Source organism: Apis laboriosa, unplaced genomic scaffold, assembly GCF_014066325.1.
Source record: "Apis laboriosa isolate Shangri-la unplaced genomic scaffold, ASM1406632v1 scaffold14_cov150, whole genome shotgun sequence".
Taxonomy (NCBI): Eukaryota; Metazoa; Arthropoda; class Insecta; order Hymenoptera; family Apidae; genus Apis; species Apis laboriosa.
The window spans coordinates 2,581,694-2,599,534 of record NW_025221798.1 but is presented as its reverse complement, the minus strand read 5'-3'; the positions used below and the strand labels follow the sequence as shown (position 1 = coordinate 2,599,534).

The window sequence follows — 17,841 nt, the reverse complement described above, 5'->3', positions numbered from 1 at the left end:
AGCTTTGAAAGAATAACAATATATAATTTTGAATATTTGTTATACAATAATTCCAAAGGTAAATTATAATATTTCAAAATATTATATATAAAAATATAAATTTATTTTTAATATATAAGAATTTTTAAAAGAATCATTGGAAAATAAACATAAGAATTGTTAATATTTTATATTTTATCTAATAATTAAAAAACTAATTTTTAAAGTTTTATACTGCCAAAGTTGTTTACTTATTTTTTTAATATATACTTATATGATTACAAGAATAAATAAATTTTTAAAAATATTTTACAAGTTTTAATTTGCTAGATTTGTAAAATATGCAAAAAAATATTTTACTTAATTTTTTATTTTTTTCTTAAGTTATTGAAGTTTTTTTATAAGAAATAATACATTTTATTTTATTAATAAATACATATATAAATTAAAACAATCTATACAAATATTGAAATTAGTTTTTAAAAAATTTTATCGTATTTAAAAATTAATATAAAAATTAATATAAAAATTAATATAAAAATATCTTAAACCAATTTCAATATAGAATTTCAAAGAATTAAGATAAAATACATTAAAATATTTAAAATAGTTTTTGGAATAAGATTCTATTACATTAATAACAAACTTCTAGATACCTGATATTAAAATAGGTATTTAATGCATAAAATCATTTGTAATTATTGTCTTTTTTTATAATTTAGTTTATGAAATGTTATAAGTGATGCTGATTTAATATCGCCACTTTATTGTACAATTATATGTTAATACTCGAAGTTAATTCAATGCGAACTTTATCATGTATATATAATATATATCATGTACTGTTATGAAAAAATAAATTTAAAAAATAAAACACATTATCGAGTATAATTATTATTCCCAAATAGTAAAATAAAAAATACAATATATTTTTTTTAAATATTTGTTCACTATTTTTTTAATGTAAATATTTTAAATACTAGTATTGTTTACAATTAAATTCACAAGTTACTTAAGATTACTTGTAATCACATATGGCATATATTGCGCGTTTTTCAAAAAAGATATATAACTAGTATATATCTTGTATATGAAATATAAAAATATCTCTATTTTTTTAATAAGAGTAAGTTTTCTTTATTATTATTATTCATTTCGCTTTCATTACTATTTCTATAACAAAATATATAAAAATACATACATAAAAGCATCACAATCATTGGAATACTTAATATATGAACGAGATTAAAGCAATATAAAATATTAAGTTTTTTAAATGAACAAATAAGATTATCGGCATTCTTTATTTCTTTATATAGATAATTTTTTGAATATAATTTTTATTTTTTATCAAATAATAAATGATAATTCATTAATATCGTTATTAATATTAATTATTAATATTAAGAATTTATATTAAAGTTATGATTTTTATTATTTTTATCGATATTTATTTTAAAAGTAATTTTGATAAATATATGGATATATTTTGAACTTTCTGGAATATAAATTGAGAGTGTAAATATTTTTATAAAAATGCCATGGTATACAATCTTAAGTACTTAATATCTTAATACTTAATATTGAATATCTATTTATTATCTTTTATTTTGCTTAAATAAAATTCCCATTTATCAAATTCATTTTTTTTTTTTTTTGCATTTATCTATATAGCTCTTTTATAAGCTCTTGTATTACGTAGCATAAAAATAAATCAATATTTTATCACAAAGATAGATAATTAAAAATAATACTTATTAATATTAAAGATATTATAATTTAGTAAGTATTAAATGAAATTAATTCAAATATAATTACTTTATAAGTTGTGCACTATATATTTACTGCTGATTATTAATTCACATATTATTTTTTTCTATTTAAAAATTATGGATATTATCATATCATATCAAATATCAAATAATGAGCGATTTTTATTTGTTTAAAATTATAATACTAATTTGTAAATAGACTATTATTTGTTGCATCAACATGAACATGTACATATTGAAGAAACAACCCTGTTTCTACATATAATTCACTATTATGTACAACTATAAATTTCTATCATACACTTTATACATTTTCTAAATAAGTATAGAATTTTACATTTATTAATCAAAATTGAAGACTATATAATAAATATTATTAACATATATATTGCTAATAAAATAATTTGCTTTTTTTGAATATATTATTTATTCTAAATATTAATTAAATATTTTCATTAATTTTCATTTTTTAAATCAATTTATTAGCAATAAATTATATAGTAAGTGCCAAAATAGTTTTATGGAAGACATATGATATCATATGGTATCATAACATTAAATTATTAAATTTGCTTAATATAAAGAATAAAGAAATATTTTAAACATATTATATATAAGGCACTTATTTAGTTTAGCCTTACGATCTTCAATTTTGATAAATAAAAAAAATATTAATCTTTCATAAAGTTCGACTTGCATTTGTTCTAATTAAATTCTTATAAAAACTGCAACGAATTTAGTACAATATTTTTTTAAACTTCCAATGAATAAAAAAATTGAATTAATTTCAACTAGCATTTGATATATCTATATCAATCGTTTCTTCTTTGAGTAATGTTCGTTTATCTTCTTTGATATTAGCTTGTCTTTTACCACCAACTTTGCGTTTACCTCTATTAAGTACACCATTTTCTTCATCCATCATGCGCAAAATTTGTGTCTGATCAGAACTTTCTATCGGTGCTATCGATATATCACGAACAGCGCGAAATTTACCACAATTATTTAAATGTTCGTTTTCCAATCGAAAGAAATTCCAAACGAACCGTCTTAAAATAAAAATATATTTTTATAAATCAATTGATAATACAAATATTTAATGAAAATTACTTATATAATGAAATAATTAAATATTTGATAAAATATAGCTAAAAACTTCTTACCTAAAAACTTCTAGAGGTGCTACTATAGATGTCATTAAATCACTGGATACATATTCACATTCAATAAGAACAAAACTCGCAATCCATGCAAATCTCAATATAAAATCTTCAATTATAGCAAAATAATAGAATCCCTAGAAGAAATATCATATACGATAAATGTTTTAATAACGAAGGAAAATTAGACAATAACTTCATTTACATACAGCTGCTGAATATACAACTTCTTCGCGTAAAAATTTATTTTCACCAGCATTGCTGTCTAACAAACCCCAATCCATTTTCAAATCCCAAGTTACTGAATAAATTGAATTGACAATGCAACTAATAATCCAAAGCCACAACCATGGATTTTCCCAACGAGTTTGATATTCCACTAAAATTATTATTTTTTATCTTTTTGTTATAATATAATTAATAATATAAAAAAATTGCCCTTACCAGCACGATAAGCACACATAGTATTACATATTACAACAAGGAATGTAGTTGAATATTTGCCAGCATTAGCTAAATGTGGAAATGCTTCTTTGGAATCACGATATCGTCGAATACATTGTGCAAAACGAAACCATGCAGGTAGACAATTAACAATAGGTCTAACAATTAAAGATCCAGACATACATTGCGTGGAATCTCCTGCTTCTAACCAATTTCCATTGGTAATATAAAAACACGCTAAAAAATGGAAATCTAATAATGCTGTGGCCATACTGTTTAATTGATCCGCCAACCAAAAATCAGCGAAATTTACATATGCGAATGGCGATATTAAAACTCTTCCCTAAAAATAAAAATAAAATAAAATTTGAATTTTTATTAATTGCAATTTTTAACACTATATTATATTAATATAACTTACGATTATTTTTAATAGCCAAAATCGTGCTTCATGGCGAAACATTTTTAACGGATTTAATAAAAATGCTAACATGATACAAACTAAAACTAACGGATTTACGTATGGTGGAATGCTTAAGCTAGCACTGTACAAAAAGCTTAATAAACTAAGAGTCCATATAACTCCAAGAACTGCAGCTAATTCCATAAGATGTTGTTCAGATAAATGATTTCGTGGATCTAATTCAAATATCAATACATGGTTCACACCAGACGATCGCCATCCATAAACATTTACACCAATAAGAAATAAAAATTGTATAATAAGTAGAGGTCCACGATATAATCTAAATGCAATTTTTAAGTTTTCTCCGCCATCGTGAAATATAGCTAAAAATAAAATAAAGAAAATAAATACAATTATAATTAATTATTTATATAATTTAATTTATATAATTTATATAATTATTTATATAATATTTGTTATTACCTGAAAGTACAACTGTTACGAATAGGACAATGAAACTACCAGAGAATAATCCAACCTTAAAAGTAGTCCATGGACTTTGATGTTCTCCTAAAGGTGGAACGCGTAAACGTTTCATAGCACGTTGTCTATCTCCACCTTCTAAGTCATTTGTTACTGTAGTTTCTGTATCTTGTATGAGTTTGTCTATATCTTTTGATGTATAGAAATGTGAAGTTTCTACACATTCGACCCTCCATTTTGATCCACTATCTACAGACAATAACTGAAAATAGAAATAAAAACAATATTACATCTTGTATATATAAAAAACACAAGTTGCTACAATGTATGAGGTGTGCTGAGTTTTTACTTGTGTTTAATAGGATAAGGGACTTTAAAATAAGTATTAGTTCTTTCCTTATTTTCATTATTGTTTAAATGAAAACCTAGTAACCTGTAAACCTAGAGAAATACAAAAAAAATTAAGTATGAATTAATGCAATGATAACTAACAGAATCTCTCTTCCGATATACCTTGTCATGTTTTTTAAGAATCTTTCGAAAACCAGTGTAATTAAGATTTTGATAATTTTGAAGAAGTATAAGAGATAAGTAAAATTCTGAGAATGCAAGTTTCAATTCTCTCAACTTTCTTGTTGGTAAATGAGGTTTAGCAATCACTTTCCCCTTATTTTTTCCTCCACCTTGCTGTAATTCTAATGCTGTTTTCAACTCATTTTGAAGAGCTGCATATTTACGTGTAGCTTCTGCCAACTTTTCTATACATATAAAATATATAAAAAAATATATATAAAAAATAAATATTAAATATAGAATATTTTGTTGTTAATAAATATAATTAATAAATTTTTATTAATTTGATTTAATTCATATATAATTCATATATGTTTAATTTTAACAAAACTCTCTTACCAGAATAAAATGTATTGATTTTCTTTAATTCACGATCACAAAATGTAAAAAATACTTCATCAAAAGAAGCAAAATGTCGAGATATAACTTCTGGTTCAACACTTTCAGCTGATGGTGCTTCTTCTACTGCAGTATAGAGCATAGCCTTCATTTCCTATTGATCCAAAAAGGATATTAATCATATTAATTAATAGTTTTAATAAGATTATATTTCTTTTTTGTTTCTATTTTTATAATAATAAATTTGAAATAAAATATTGACATCTTAATTTTTTATATTAATTTATTTTACCTCATAACTAATATATTGTTTACGCCATTCAGGCGTAATATGAGCAGATAGATGTTCTGCAAACTTCATCTTATTTCAATTAATGTAACAATCTGTAATAAATAAATTCATTTAAATTATTTAATATATAATATAATTAAATTAATATATTATATTAATATATAATATAATTAAAAAAAAAATCAAAAAATTATATAACATGATTAAATATATAAATGAAATATATATAAAATAATGAAAAGTAAAATAAACAAAAAATATCTATATATTAATTAGAAAAATTATTTTTATATAAATTTCAAAATTTTTATATAAAAAAATATATACTTCATATATAAATTTACAAAGAATATGAATATCAAAGAAATAAAATAATAAAATAAACAGAAATGTAATTATAGTAAAAAAAAATATAATAAAAAAAAAATATAATAAATTAAATGTTTGATTTCATACTTACCTTCAATGAATTAAACAACAAAAGAGGTTATACGCAATACATATAATGTTTCTAAAATCTTTGTCGGCAACACTAAGTCAATATTTTTTCAATTCGTTTACTTCGCGATAAATTATTATTACTTGAAGATAAACGTATTTATTTTTATTCTTTACGTTTAATTGTCAAATTTTACATTGATCGCAATATCATTATTTCTTCGTAAATATAAAGTACATTCTGTAAGTACAATAAATTCTTTTATTAGTCAATTATATTTTTCGCAAAGATATTATTTATTTTTTAATAATAATAATTCTTAATAAGAATTCGGTAGAAAATTTTTGCAATTAAGTAACTTTAAACTGCACATTATACTAATTTATTTGAGATAGATAAAAATACTTACGTATGTAAGTATTATAAGCGATAATCTTGTTAATCTTGTTATAATTTTTAATGTTTTATATTTTTTACCTAAGATTCGATTTTAATTTTAAATTCTGTTGTTATATATCACATTTTATTGATTTTAGATTTTATTATGAACGATAATTTTATGTACTTATATATATATATATATATGAATATAAAAAAAATATACTTACATATTTTTGTTTTTTTGTTTTTGTATGAAAACAATTCTAAATTATAACTTTTTTTTAAAAAATCAAGTAAATTAAAAAATATAGTTATAAAACATTGTCAGATAGCATAAGCATTTATTTTTATTTTATCAACATTCGATAATGATTTTTTATTAATATTATTTCTAATATTTTCTTAATTCATATGCACTAATAAATAATTTAATTTTTAAGATATTTAATAACATTTTAAGATTATTTTATTGAACATTATTTCATACAAAATATATATATATACATCACGTGATTAATTTAAAACATTGTAAGCTATATTTAATATTTTAAACCAATACAAATAATACATAAAATATTATAAAATATTATAAAAATAATTAATATTTAATAAAATAATTAATGTAAATATTAAAAAATTAGTTTAAGATTATTCTAAAAAATTTTAATACTTGAATATAATAAATATGAAAAAATTTGCGTTCTAATTCAAATAATAATTCTATTTTTTTATATTATATAAAGAAATAATATTATCTAATATTTTACTCCTATTAATTTTTTATAAAAATATAGATTATGTTTAAAAAACAGTTTTTATCTATAACCTATAATAAAATATAATTTATACTGCGTCAAAAATTATTTTAGAGATGGTACTATAAAAAAGAATATTTAATATGAATTAAATTATTTACTTATTTACAAAATGATAAATTATAACATAGACAAAAAAAAAATAATATTTTTATTTAGATGATAGATGAAACACGCATATGGACAAAAAAAGCAAATAATGGAAGAAGGATAGAAATAGAATAAAAATATTGAAATCAATGCAACAAATGAAACATGCAAGTAAAGAACAAAAAATAATAGAAAAAGTAGAAAGATAAAGTCAAAATTAACAATTAATGCCATCTTTTTAAATTCCAAAGATATTTCTTCAAAAGCAAAATAAGATAAAATAAGAATTGAGGATCAGCGTCATCTTTTAAATACTTCTGAAAGATATTTTTGGAAGATATTTCAAGAGATTGCGTTAATCTTTAATTCTTATCCTTTTTTCATTATTTTTTGTTTTTTCTTTTTGTATTTTATTTATGGCACTCTAGATGACACTACTGATTTCAATATTTGTATTCTATTTCTGTTCTTCTTTTATTATTTACTCTCTTTGTTTATGTATGTTTCATCTACAGTCTAATAAAAATATTACTTTTTTAATATATAAGATAATATTTTTTATTATTTTTGACTCTATTAAAACATAAAATCAATAAAATAATATTTACAATTATTTTTTTACATAATATAAATATCTAATTTTTATTTTTTCAGAATTTACCATATAATTAAACCAGATTTGATATAGAATGTATCAGTTTCTATATCTATTGTTCTTTATTAGCTTAATAAATAATAGTATATCATGGAAAATATTTATGAGAGGTCGAAGTAAATATGGTAATCTAGGTGCTCCAATTTTATCTGAAAATTATAAACTTCCAAACGAGCAATGGTTTACACAGTTTTTAGATCACTTTGATCCAACTGATGCACGTGTTTGGCAACAGGTAATATAAAAATATATGTATATATATATATATTCATATTCAAAATTCTTGAATTTGTAATTCAAATAAATTATATATACTTTATGTTATATTTATATTTAAAATTTTTTAATTACTTTTCTAGAGATATTTTATAAATGCAGAATATTACAAAAAAGGAGGACCTGTATTCTTAATGATAAGTGGTGAAGGTACAGCAACTGCTAAATGGATGGTAAAAGGCCAATGGATTGAATATGCTAAGCAATTTGGAGCATTATGTTTTCAAGTAGAACATCGTTTTTATGGAAAAAGTCATCCTACTTCGTATGTAATATTGTTTACAATTTAAAATTATAAACACATTTTAAATTATAATACAATATTTTTGTTATTTACAGAGATCTTAGTGTGAAAAATTTAAAATATCTTTCCTCACAACAAGCACTTGCAGATTTAGCTTACTTTATAGAAATTATGAATATTGATTATAAATTACCAAATAATACTAAATGGATTGCATTTGGAGGATCATATGCTGGATCATTAGCTGCATGGTTGCGTTCTAAATATCCTCATTTATTACATGGAGCTGTTTCTGCAAGTGGCCCTTTATTAGCAGAGATTGACTTTCAGGGTAAGCATACAAAATATTTATTATAAAACGTATTTTATATTAATAACTATAAATTATATTATATGTAAAATAAAATATTAAATTATATTATACGTATTTATATTAATAACTTTTATTATAGAATATTATATTGTTGTTGAAAATGCTCTCAAACAATATTCTGAAGCATGTGTGAATACAATAGTAGAAGCAAATAAACAATTTCACATAATGTTACGTCATCCAATCGGTCAACAAGGAATAGCTAAAAAATTTGTGTAAGTAGAAATTGAATTTTTTATTTACTAACATGAATATATATGTTATTATTGAAAAATTATTTTTTCTTGCAGTTTATGTGATCCTATTGATTCTGGATACACTAAACGTAGTGATATTTCTAATTTGTATGAAACAATAGCGAGTAATTTTGCTGGTATTGTACAATATAATAAAGATAATCGTAATAATTCTGCAATGGCTAATTTGACTATCGAAAGCGCTTGTGATATTTTAACGAATGATAGTTTAGGTATTGCCATAGATAGACTTGCAATTTTAAGCACTAAAATATTGAATGCATCAAAAGAGAAATGTTTGGATTATATATACAGTAAAATGATTCATAAACTTCGAAATGTAACTTGGGCTTCTGAAGAAGCAGAAGGAGGTAATGCAATATTTTTTTAAAAGTATTATTTTTTAAAAGTGATTTAAAAAGTGATTTTATGTTTTTAGTTATTATATTTTATAAATATAATAACTTTTTATGTACTTTTTAGGACGACAATGGATGTATCAAACGTGTACAGAGTTTGGATTCTTTCAAACTTCTACAGCACGTCCAAAATTATTTAGTGAAACATTTCCAATAGATTTCTTTGTGCAACAATGTATTGATGTGTTTGGTCCAAGGTTTGAGAGATAAATACATTTTTAATTATCATTATATAGAATTATATAGAATTAAAGTTACATAGAATTAAAACATTTTTATACTTCCATAGATACAATATTCATTTACTGAACTCGGCAATAAATAGAACAAATATTTTATATGGAGCATTAAATTTAAAAGTTACAAATGTAGTATTTGTACATGGATCAATTGATCCTTGGCATATTTTGGGACTTACGAAATCATCGAATCCACAAATGCCTGTTATTTATATCAATGGTGCATAAACATTAATATGTATTTTTTATTTTCTAATTTCTATTCAATGTTCAAAATTAATTAAAACTTGACTTATGACTTACAGGTACTGCTCACTGTGCTAACATGTATCCATCTTCCAAAGATGATCCACCTCAATTAAAAACTGCCAGAGTAAAAATCGAAAATCTCATCAGTCAATGGTTGCGTAATTAAATGTGATATATTTTTTTGTTTTATGTGATACACATATTTATATAATAATAACAATTAGATTTCCTATTATTTTTTTTTAATGAAACAATAATGATTACAAGAATTAAGTTTATTTAAGTAACTTTTTAAACAATTTGAATTCTTTATAAACTTCTGTAAAGCAATCATGCTATATAAATATTTTTAATTCAAATAAATGGTGCATTTATTAAAACTAAAAATAATTATTTACGTATATAACAAATTATTCGTGATATAATGTTTACTATTTTGTATGTCCTTTATATTAAACCACAAGAATGTATGTATAGTTACAATTAAACAAATTTGCCCATAATGGCACTATTACAATTTCTTGTGATTATCGATATATTAAATAAATACATGTACAACTTATTATGAATATATCTTATATCAGTCAACAAATAAATACATATTATTTATTAATTATGTATGTTTTATTCCAGACGAATATGAGAAAAAAATGTTCAACTTATTAAAATAATACTAAATATAAATAATTAATTAAAATATATATAGAACAGATTTTACATAACGTTTTACACGTAGCTTGCCTTAGAACGAGCACCGTATCTAAATAAATTTTGATTCTGAAATGGATAACGTCGGCCTTTCCTTAACGACATCATCTTTAAAATGTCGGTTTATTATGAGAAATTTGTTTAATCTTTTTAAGGCGAGGCCAAAGTATCCATAACAGATATTGATCTTATCGAGTATGATTTTTGTAAATTAATACCATTTTTAATATTGTAATTAAACATTCATACAATAATTTATATTAGAATTTGTTTAATCAGTAATTATATATATATATTTATTTATATATATATATATTTTATTCTCATTTTTTTGGCATATCCTTTGATCAACTTATGATCCTTCTTATTCACAACTTGTATCATTAACTTACGCTATTGTAGTACGATATTTACATTACGTAACAATTTGTAAATGATTTACTGTATAATAGAACGATAAACATTTTTATCTATTAATCACGTTTTAAAATTTTCCTACACAACGTCTGACTCACCACGTTCCTTTAAATTCTATTTGGAGTTACAAATTAGAATTACAATTTCATAAATGATAGTATAATGAGGTAAATGTTAATTTTATATAAAAAAAAAAGTTTTTTTAATTACAAACTTTAAGTTTGTAAACTAGAAAATATTTAAAAATTATTTAAAAATTAAAAAAAAAACATCTAAAAGAATTTTCGATTTAATAATTTGTACATGCAACTATCCAGAAATTAAAATTAAAATAAAAATTAAAATTCAAACAAAAGTATTACACACTTATTTAAATTTAAAAATCACATTGATAAAAATTTTATAACACTGCATACTCCACTTATTTCTCAACATAAAACCATCATTATTCCTCATTGTATTACCATTCATAAAATATTAAAAAATCGCTTACTCATGATCCAATCGCAGCAACTCGTCACAGTTATCGATTCACTGAAAATCTCAAGAAAAAAATGTAGGATCTTAGATAACAGATCCGGTACTCAATATCTGTGATGGGACTGGGATTGCCTCCACTCAGGCGTAGAGTTACCGTGGTGATGATGATGATGATGATGATGGCGTTTCTTGTCGGAAATGCTGGCGTGCTTACTGGTGGGATATGTGGCTACATCGCTCACAACTAATTCCGAACCATCTCTCTCGGTGTTGTTACCACGGTAATTTTCTCGATATCCTGGTTCATCCAGGGTCTCCTTACGACGAAGAGGAGGATGATTGGTCTTATGACCAGCCGTCTCATGCAGATTCTCCCAAGCTTGACGGTAGTATCGATTCAAACCTCCTCGACTTTCGGAGGAACTACTTCCAAAGCTGGCCACAGTGTTGCAATCAGGAGATGCACGATGCCGATAATGCTTGCTGCTTCTACCACGATTTCTGTGTAAATACATTAACAATTGTTTATTAATTTATATTAAAAATAAGAATTCTGTTTTTTTTTATTTTTTTCTTTTTTTTTTTCTTTAAGCAGTGTAAATGCATTATTGATATGACTTTCAAATTTTTTATATTATCTTTGTAAAATGTATATATGTGTTTGGACAATATTCTAGCCAAGTGTAATTGAAGCAAATAAATTGTAACACCATCACCAGTTTGAAAATAGAAGGAGCAAGAAAGATTTAGATATAAAATATAGATACGTAATAATATTTATATTATCTCTTATACTTATAATACTTAATCCCTTGATTGATCCCATAATTTTAGTAACTATTATTTTAAGTAACTAAACTATTCTATAAAAATATCAAATCATACGTTTAAATTTAATCTACATTATTATAATTTTACTTTTCAATTTTGCTTTTCAATTTTATTATTTCTTTTATATTATTCATTTCTAATTATATTATAACTAATAATGTGATCTGTTAATGTTTAATTATAACAGGTCCCAAGTTATAAACAATTACAAATAAAAATAACTATGACAATTCTTCTTCATGTGCCCTATTCAAAACTACTGTGCTACGAATGTGGTACGTACAAACCAACCACAGGGACCTCGGTGAGGAAGTGCACAAACGCTGCATCACGTGCACCCGGAAGTGAAGCATTGAAGTACTCACTCAAGAGTGAGACTTGGTGAACGAGCTATCGCTATATAAATATTTGTGCTCATTACAAACATTGCTCGTTTACCTTGACTAGTAATCACTCGCGAGGGTGGCGCATGGCGGTTGTAGTGGTACGTGGTGATGGTTGATGTAGTGGTGGGCGGTGGTTGCGTGGAGGGTGAGGGCAATAATGGTGGACTATATATATATATGTATATGCATATCTATACACAAGAGGTAAACAAAGAGAGAAAGAGAAAAAAAAGAAAAAAAAAGAAACTAGAGGGATGGATTAGAAAAGTATCCAGCGCGATGGGCCGCCGAGAGACCAAAGGAATAAGGATGATCGGTGCCGCGGCGTGCCGTCAAATCGCGGCGCCCCAGGTGCTGGTCGGGGAAGGGCAGCGCCAGTAGTGTGTACCAACGCGAGGGCATCCCGGCGTCACCCCTTCCAAGGCCACCACTACCCCCACCCCTCAACGCACCAACCCCACCAAGCCCCCTGCGGCGCCTTCCTCTGACCCTGCCACTGCCGCTAACCACCGCAACGCAAACGGGCTCAGTGTTAATTGTTATATTCTTGATCGTTGTCTATTTCCTCTGATCAACTTTTCTTTTTTTTATTTCTTAATTTTTTTTTACTATATTTTATTTCTATTTTGACGATGGTTTGATTAAGTTTCTATTCTTTGATTTTTTTTTTGATCAATTTTTCATTGGTTTGGAAAGTTTAGATATATAGTTTAGATATATTCGTGGGATAATTTTTTAAGGATTGATTTTTAAGGTTAAGATGAAGTATATAAAGAAATATATATAATATGACATAAACAATTTATATTCGATTGTTTGTAACTTAATAAATAAACTTCAATAAATATTTTACAGAAACTTTTATGTTCGTCTTTAGAATCCACGAATATATAATACCCTATATATATAGATATAATAATTATTATAGGGTATAATAGAGAATTCAGTTGGCAAAAAGTTGTCCAAAAGTTTAAGGGATGATTCTTCAAGAAATGATTTTTCGTTTATTCTTCTTTATCTTGAATAATCAGCTCTTAAATTTTTTGACATTATAATTCTTATCATATTCAAAATGTTTGAATTTATAATAACGATTATTATTTGATATATAGATAGAAATTTCTTAAAAAATACTTTTATCTAATAATTTTGTATTTTTTCACTTAAAGTAGAAAAAGCTTTTACAGTTGCAGCGAAATTACATTATAATACTATCAATTGATAATATTGAAAAAAAAATACAATAATAAAAATCAAGAGGACTTAAAAATTATTATACGTAACAACCCTTTGTTATACTACAACAAATTACAGTATTTTGAAAAAATATGCGATTAAATTAGAAGAGATTAGAAGACAAGAAGATAGACGAAAGAATAAAGTTTGAACAAATATAGAGTAAGCGATACAGTATACACACAGAGTCATGTATTGTATATATAGAAAAGCTATAGTTATGTATAGTTTGCCCAAGAAATAATGCCTGTTAAGAAATTGAAAAAAATTAAAAATAAAATTGCAGACACAGATGATTATAAATATAATTTTAATGATGTAAAGATCTTCAAATCAAAAATATACAGGGTGTTCAGTTACAAATGTTCAAAATTTCAAAAAATAATTAGTCATCGTCCATTAATTTGAAGAATTCCTTAAATTTCTGGTAATCGAACACTCTGTATTATTTAACGTATATCAAAAAATTCAGTCTTTTAAAAAATAAAAGAATCACTATTCTAAATTAATTTTCTATTTTGATTCTTATGAAAGTTAGCATGGAAGTTATATTACAGTTAATACTAAACGAATAAACAAAAAAAAAAAAACAATATATCACAAACAAAAATAACATAAAATATAAAATATACAAAGTACAATCTAATGTTATATTACAACAGGCGTTACTTTTGGTGCAATTAAAAATTTTGATCACAGAGACAAAGAGAATCACGTGAATCACGGATTTATTTTAATGATTTTCCTTTACCTGCGTATAAGTATTACAACGGTGGTGATTACAGCGGCTAGGAATACAAAACCGCCGAAGACACCCAAGGCAATCACAGCGCCTAGATTTAATTTCGCTTGATGAGTGTTACTTGTGTGGTCGGCATTGTCCACCCTGTAAGGTCCAGAAGGTTCTGGAACACCGGTTCCAATCCCAACCTGTGCATTATCCACCCCACTACCCGAAATCTCGTTGTCCTGAGGATGATCACTGCTGTCATCGTTCAAAGGTGGCGAAGGAGGAGGTGCTGGCCTCTGAAGACCGACATTCGGTTTCCTCGCGATGGTTTCGCGAACCGTCGCGGGTAATTCAGCGGTGCTGGCCACTCTTCGAGGTGGTACAGAGGTGGTGGTCGTGGTTGTGGTCGTCGAGATTGTTGTGGGTCGGACTCGTGGCGGTAAGAATGGTTGCCGAGTTCTGGCAGTCGTTGTTCGTACAGTTATTCGGGGTGGGGCGGTCACTGTGGTGCGTGGTTCCTCTGTAATAAAATTTGTTCTGATTTTCTTTCGATATTTTATTGTAAAGAATAGAAGTCATGTTTTTAAATGTCCTGTATCCTGTTTATAAGAGATTAGATTTATAGTGTGACAATTGTCCAAGAATGTAAGTATTTCAGGAATTGTAGAAATTCTTCTTTGAATGAAGGAATTTTGGTTTTACGATGAATGAAGAGATGGATTTCTTGAGCTTGTAGGAAGAGACAAAAGTTTACAAATTTTTATATTTTGTTATTTATATTAATGAATGAATCAGTTACCTATGCAGGTGGGTGCGATGTGATCGTACAATCCAGTGGGTAAACATAATATTTGTCGGTGCCCAGTGAGTCTATAATTTTTTTCACAAGTATAAGTGACAATACTGCCTACGAGAAGACTTCGATTGAAGTTCGATTTCGATGGCATTGTTTCGGTTTCATCGATTTCATCGATTTGGATGTAACTGTGCGGCACCGGTGTTGGAGGATCGCACAGGATTGGTTCACAACGCGGCGGTGGTCCATTCCAACGCTCATCGATGTCACAAGTCAATCTTGCACGACCTTTAATGGAAATTATTTAAAAATTTTTACATAAATTTAAATTAAGTAAAAATTGCTTAAACAATAAAATTCTAATAAGAATTTATCTTCATTTATTTTAATTTCTATTATTAATTACTTTACAAATTCATTATCATATTTTAAATCATTTCATATATTGCTCCAAAAAATAATAAAAATCAAGATACTAAAAGAAGAGACAAACTGAAACTATCATTACTATCATTTACCAAACAAGACATGCTTACCAATTTCCTCAAACTGCTCCTTTATAAAGCATTTTCGAACACATGTATCAGAGTATTATTTACAAACGATATCCATTTATCAAACAATCAAGAAATAATGGCTAGCGCCACGATAAATTCTTACCAGTCATCTCGTATCCTTCATCGCAGGAGTAAAGCACCTGACTGAGATAACTAACGGTATTGTTGATAAGTGTGTAGCCTCCGTGTTTTATGTTTGCTGGGTAACCGCACTCGATGCCTGAAACGAGTAGAATGTTGAATTTAACATCGATATAACGATACATATATGGTTCACCAAGTTGGTCTCTATATTTCTCTCTGATTCTTATACTGTCCAACTATGAGAGAGAAGCAATGTTTATTGAAGAACTTATAACTAGAAATCTTCAGTCATTGACATTATTTTACCATTAAGAAATAATATTTTAGAATACTACTGTTCTTGTATTTATATTTCTATTTTAAGGAATAACTCTTTACAATTATTTACAAAGTTATTAGTAACAGTTATTGTTCTTATTAAGAAATAATATTTTACAATATTTTACAATACAATTATTGCTCGTTATTTGTATTTGTTATAAATTTGTCTTTTGTTTCTATTAATTTTTTTTTTGTAAAATATTATATTTGATGTCTAATCAAATATTAACAAGTATCTAAAAATACAAAGAAACTTGTTTTACATTTTTTTTTTTTTTGCAGTTACTCTGGCTTCCTCCATAGTTGAACAGTATGCTTCTTACTTTTGCACACAGGTGGAAACTCGTTGTAGAAGCCAGTATCCAGACAAGTGCGACTGGACGGTCCTATAAGAAGGCTACCAGCGTTACAAGTATATTCCACGGTCGCGCCAACTTCGTATGCACTTCCGGAATTCCGATCTGCGGTTGTGGTCACCGTCATCGTGGAATTCGGCGGCTGTTCTGGTCGACCACATGCTCGTGGTTCTAACAGCAAACAAAGAATTTCATTTTTTCTTACCTCTTTTTACTTGGCTGAAATTGCTTGCTATTTTTATGTTCAGTGATAGAAAAGGAATTATGATGGACCATAATCTGTGGTTTATAGTTGGGAGAACTTATACTGATGATTTTTTTTCTGTTTTTTGGAATTTATGAGTATATAAAAATATTTCTAATTGAAACTTTAAATTGAAAGAGAATGAAAAATAATAGACAATGTTATTTTTATTGTCCTAAAAAAATCAAGAAAAATTTATTTGTTAATTCTTGTTTAGAGTTTGAAAATTATATACATGACAAATAAATAAAATTCTCAATAGAATTTATAAAATATTGATAACACATGCAAAAGAATAAAAAATATCTAAAGTATAATACCATTAATTATGATATTTGAGGAAATAAAGCAAATTTTTATTCATTTCTTTATAATCTTATAATCATTGATTTATAAAAATTTGATTTCACATGAAAATCCGGTGATTATTGATTCTCAGCTTGTCACATTACATCATTCTATATCATCTAGCGCATCCACAGACAGAAAAAGATATTCGTGTCATCGTATAATTTGATAATAATGAGAGAAAGGAATACGGAAGCGACGTTAGTTTGAAACTTATACCAGGTACTCACGGTGTTGACAGATGAAATTTAATCGAGCCGTGCAAGGAGTATCAGACCAAAGCCAGCCTCTGCTACCATCGTATCGAGCACAGTCCTCTTCGGTTCCTTGAGGCAAGCTCCAGAAAGAAACGGATACCTCCTCGCCGCTTCCTGTCCATCTCCAAACCGTGCGATCCTTCTGATCTCTCACTGCACCCATCCAGTATTGACTCGAGGTGTCGCTCCTTAACAGGGACATAAAATATAGAGTTTTTAAAAATCT

The 17,841-nt window shown here is 25.8% G+C and overlaps 3 protein-coding genes across 9 annotated transcripts in view; 1 reads left to right on the top strand and 2 right to left on the bottom strand.

Moving 5' to 3' along the window:
• Positions 1–2,271: 2,271 nt before the first annotated feature.
• On the bottom strand, positions 2,272–6,050 carry LOC122710704 (xenotropic and polytropic retrovirus receptor 1 homolog). Of its 2 annotated transcripts, none has more exons than XM_043928731.1 (10): positions 5,909–6,050; positions 5,449–5,540; positions 5,157–5,310; positions 4,758–5,002; positions 4,245–4,506; positions 3,777–4,144; positions 3,356–3,698; positions 3,121–3,290; positions 2,915–3,048; positions 2,272–2,800 (listed from the first exon to the last, which is right to left on the bottom strand). In XM_043928731.1, exons 2-10 carry the CDS (start codon positions 5,515–5,517, stop codon positions 2,539–2,541), a joined length of 2,007 nt encoding a protein of 668 aa, XP_043784666.1. In that variant the 5' UTR covers positions 5,518–5,540; positions 5,909–6,050; the 3' UTR covers positions 2,272–2,538. The 2 variants fall into 2 exon arrangements, with proteins under 2 accessions (XP_043784666.1, XP_043784667.1); XM_043928732.1 differs by having other exon boundaries at positions 3,539–3,698.
• Positions 5,995–10,099, top strand: LOC122710705 (putative serine protease K12H4.7). 2 transcript variants are annotated; one of them, XM_043928733.1, is made up of 9 exons: positions 5,995–6,129; positions 7,828–8,063; positions 8,188–8,369; positions 8,444–8,679; positions 8,801–8,936; positions 9,012–9,328; positions 9,441–9,573; positions 9,666–9,835; positions 9,921–10,099. In XM_043928733.1, exons 2-9 carry the CDS (start codon positions 7,863–7,865, stop codon positions 10,028–10,030), a joined length of 1,485 nt encoding a protein of 494 aa, XP_043784668.1. In that variant the 5' UTR covers positions 5,995–6,129; positions 7,828–7,862; the 3' UTR covers positions 10,031–10,099. The 2 variants fall into 2 exon arrangements, with proteins under 2 accessions (XP_043784668.1, XP_043784669.1); XM_043928734.1 differs by lacking the exon at positions 5,995–6,129 and adding an exon at positions 7,623–7,671.
• Positions 10,100–11,309: 1,210 nt separating this feature from the next.
• The window catches only part of LOC122710608, a 29,555-nt gene continuing 23,023 nt past the window's right edge, over positions 11,310–17,841 (bottom strand). For all 5 annotated transcript variants that reach the window (XM_043928558.1, XM_043928560.1, XM_043928559.1 and 2 more), the window contains 6 exons: positions 17,589–17,803; positions 16,734–16,937; positions 16,109–16,225; positions 15,452–15,736; positions 14,674–15,172; positions 11,310–11,970 (listed from right to left, as the gene is read on the bottom strand). In XM_043928558.1, the coding sequence (XP_043784493.1) occupies positions 11,574–11,970; positions 14,674–15,172; positions 15,452–15,736; positions 16,109–16,225; positions 16,734–16,937; positions 17,589–17,803 (1,717 nt within the window). In that variant the 3' untranslated portion in view covers positions 11,310–11,573. The remainder of the gene's footprint in view (positions 11,971–14,673; positions 15,173–15,451; positions 15,737–16,108; positions 16,226–16,733; positions 16,938–17,588; positions 17,804–17,841) is intronic.

Bases quoted from the DNA above. Each gene is read 5' to 3' on its own strand.
- LOC122710704 (XM_043928731.1), bottom strand. From the start codon at position 5,517: ATGAAGTTTGCAGAACATCTATCTGCTCATATTACGCCTGAATGGCGT. The intron at 5,311-5,448 runs GTAAAATAAATT...TTGGATCAATAG, and splicing joins AACAATATATTAGTTATGAG to GAAATGAAGGCTATGCTCTA. The intron at 5,003-5,156 runs GTAAGAGAGTTT...TTATATGTATAG, and splicing joins AATCAATACATTTTATTCTG to AAAAGTTGGCAGAAGCTACA.
- LOC122710705 (XM_043928733.1), top strand. From the start codon at position 7,863: ATGTATCAGTTTCTATATCTATTGTTCTTTATTAGCTTAATAAATAAT. The intron at 8,064-8,187 runs GTAATATAAAAA...TTACTTTTCTAG, and splicing joins ATGCACGTGTTTGGCAACAG to AGATATTTTATAAATGCAGA. The intron at 9,836-9,920 runs GTGCATAAACAT...TATGACTTACAG, and splicing joins GCCTGTTATTTATATCAATG to GTACTGCTCACTGTGCTAAC.